At 40.2% G+C, this 1,828-nt stretch overlaps 1 protein-coding gene across 1 annotated transcript; it reads right to left on the bottom strand.

The window, feature by feature from the left end:
- Positions 1-307: 307 nt before the first annotated feature.
- Positions 308-1,092, bottom strand: LOC124887865 (craniofacial development protein 2-like). The gene is made up of 3 exons (XM_047397785.1): positions 1,006-1,092; positions 829-909; positions 308-766 (listed from the first exon to the last, which is right to left on the bottom strand). The coding sequence occupies exons 1-3, from the start codon at positions 1,090-1,092 to the stop codon at positions 308-310; spliced, it is 627 nt and encodes a 208-aa protein (XP_047253741.1).
- Between the last annotated feature and the right edge of the window lie 736 nt (positions 1,093-1,828).

The raw sequence follows: 1,828 nt of genomic DNA, 5'->3' as shown, positions 1-1,828 counted from the left end.
CCTCCTTCCTTGCTACTTTGTAAACCTCCCTATTTACTCGTTTATCCTCTTCATCTTTACTCTTAATCAACTTAACATATGCCCCCTTCTTAACCTCCACTTTCTTCTTCACTTCTTTATTCCACCACCAGTCCCCCTTATGGCGACCTGCCCGACCCCTCGAAAAACCCAACACTTCTCTAGCAGTCTCCGTGATGCAGCTAGCAGCCCTATCCCATATGATATCCATGTCCCCCCTACACTCCCACACCCCTATTCCTGCTATTTTTTCCCTTATCTTTAGCACACTAGCTGGCGTCAAGCTATCCTACTTAATTTTAGGTCGACCCTTCCCGGCCCTTCTCTTCTTGCACTTCTTGATAGATAAGTCCATCACAAGCAGCCTGTGCTGGGTCAAAAGGTGCTCACTCAAAATGACTTTACATTCCTTACATAACACCCTATCCCCCTTCCTAAGCAACAGAAAGTCAATCTGAGTCTTGGTTATCGCGCTTCGGAAGGTAATCAATTGATCCTCCTTCTTCGAAAAGCTTAAATTCACTACTGCCATCCCGAAGGCCCTCGCAAAATCCAACAGAGCAGCACCCTCACTATTTCTAACACCGAAACCAAAAACACCATACACATCATCATAGCCTTCCGGTAGGACCCCAATGTGCCTATTGAAATCCCCTGCTATGGCCATCTTCTCTAAGCTAGGTACGTTTCTCACCATCGTATCCAAATCTTCCCAAAATCTCCTAAGCCCACCTGCGGTGTATAAACACTACACACATGCAGCATAAAACCTCCAATGACCAACTTAATCTTCATCATCCTATCACTGACCCTCTTAACCTCCACTAGATATCCTCTAAGATCCTTATCCACTAAGATACCAAAACCATTCACCTCCTCTTCCAAGCCCACCTGTGGTGCATAAACACTACACACATGGAGCGTAAAACCTCCAATGACCAACTTAATCTTTATCAGCCTATAACTGACCCACTTAACCTCTACTACCTGTCCTCTAAGGTCCTCATCCACTAAGATACCGACACCATTCCGACGCCTCTCACTCCCTGAGTACCAAAGCTTGTACCCATCCATATCCCTAGCCTTAGATCCTACCCACCTAGTCTTCTCTTGTTAAATAAAGTATCCAAATAGGAAAGCAACAACACCAACAATGTTTTACTATATGCTCCATATTGAGCTGATATCAACACCAATAACAACTAATTATACGTTTCTATTAAGCTGAAAATAACACCACCAACAACTTCATCTATACACTATATATTGAGCTGAATGCAATAGCAACAACTTCATTAATACGCTCTAATTTGAGCTCAAATAAACACTAACAACAAGCTCATAAATATGCTCTATATTGAGCTCAAAGAAACACCAAAAAGAAGTTCATAAATATGCACCATATTGAGCTTTATTTAATACTAATTAATAATCCAAAAAACGTGCTCCATGTTGGAGCTCACAATTTGCCTGATACTACTTAAAGAACCTAAATTTACAGGTATATTGAGCTCAAAGAAACACCAAAAAGAAGTTCATAAATATGCTCCATATTGAGCTTTATTTAATACTAATTAATAATCCAAAAAACGTGCTCCATGTTGGAGCTCACAATTTGCCTGATACTACTTAAAGAACCTAAATTTACAGGTTTCAAAAACTAAAGAGCCAGAATGTTTACTTCAAAAACTAAATTGATTGTTTGGTACTGCATATTACACAATAGAATCACAACACACCGTCAGACTAAAATGCTTCTTCTTGACTACTTCTTTTTTTTGTTAGCCATCTACTGTAATTGATTAGTGGT

The sequence above is a fragment of the Capsicum annuum genome, chromosome 10 (assembly GCF_002878395.1).
Source record: "Capsicum annuum cultivar UCD-10X-F1 chromosome 10, UCD10Xv1.1, whole genome shotgun sequence".
NCBI lineage: Eukaryota > Viridiplantae > Streptophyta > Magnoliopsida > Solanales > Solanaceae > Capsicum > Capsicum annuum.
Note: the sequence above shows the minus strand (reverse complement) of the source record. Positions and strands in the feature narration are given on the sequence as shown.

Coding starts and splice junctions, on each gene's coding strand:
- LOC124887865 (XM_047397785.1), bottom strand. CDS start 1,092: ATGGATGGGTACAAGCTTTGGTACTCAGGGAGTGAGAGGCGTCGGAAT. Junction 910..1,005: donor ATGAGGACCTTAGAGGACAG/GTAGTAGAGGTT, acceptor TATGCACCACAG/GTGGGCTTGGAAGAGGAGGT. Junction 767..828: donor ATCTAGTGGAGGTTAAGAGG/GTCAGTGATAGG, acceptor GCATGTGTGTAG/TGTTTATACACCGCAGGTGG.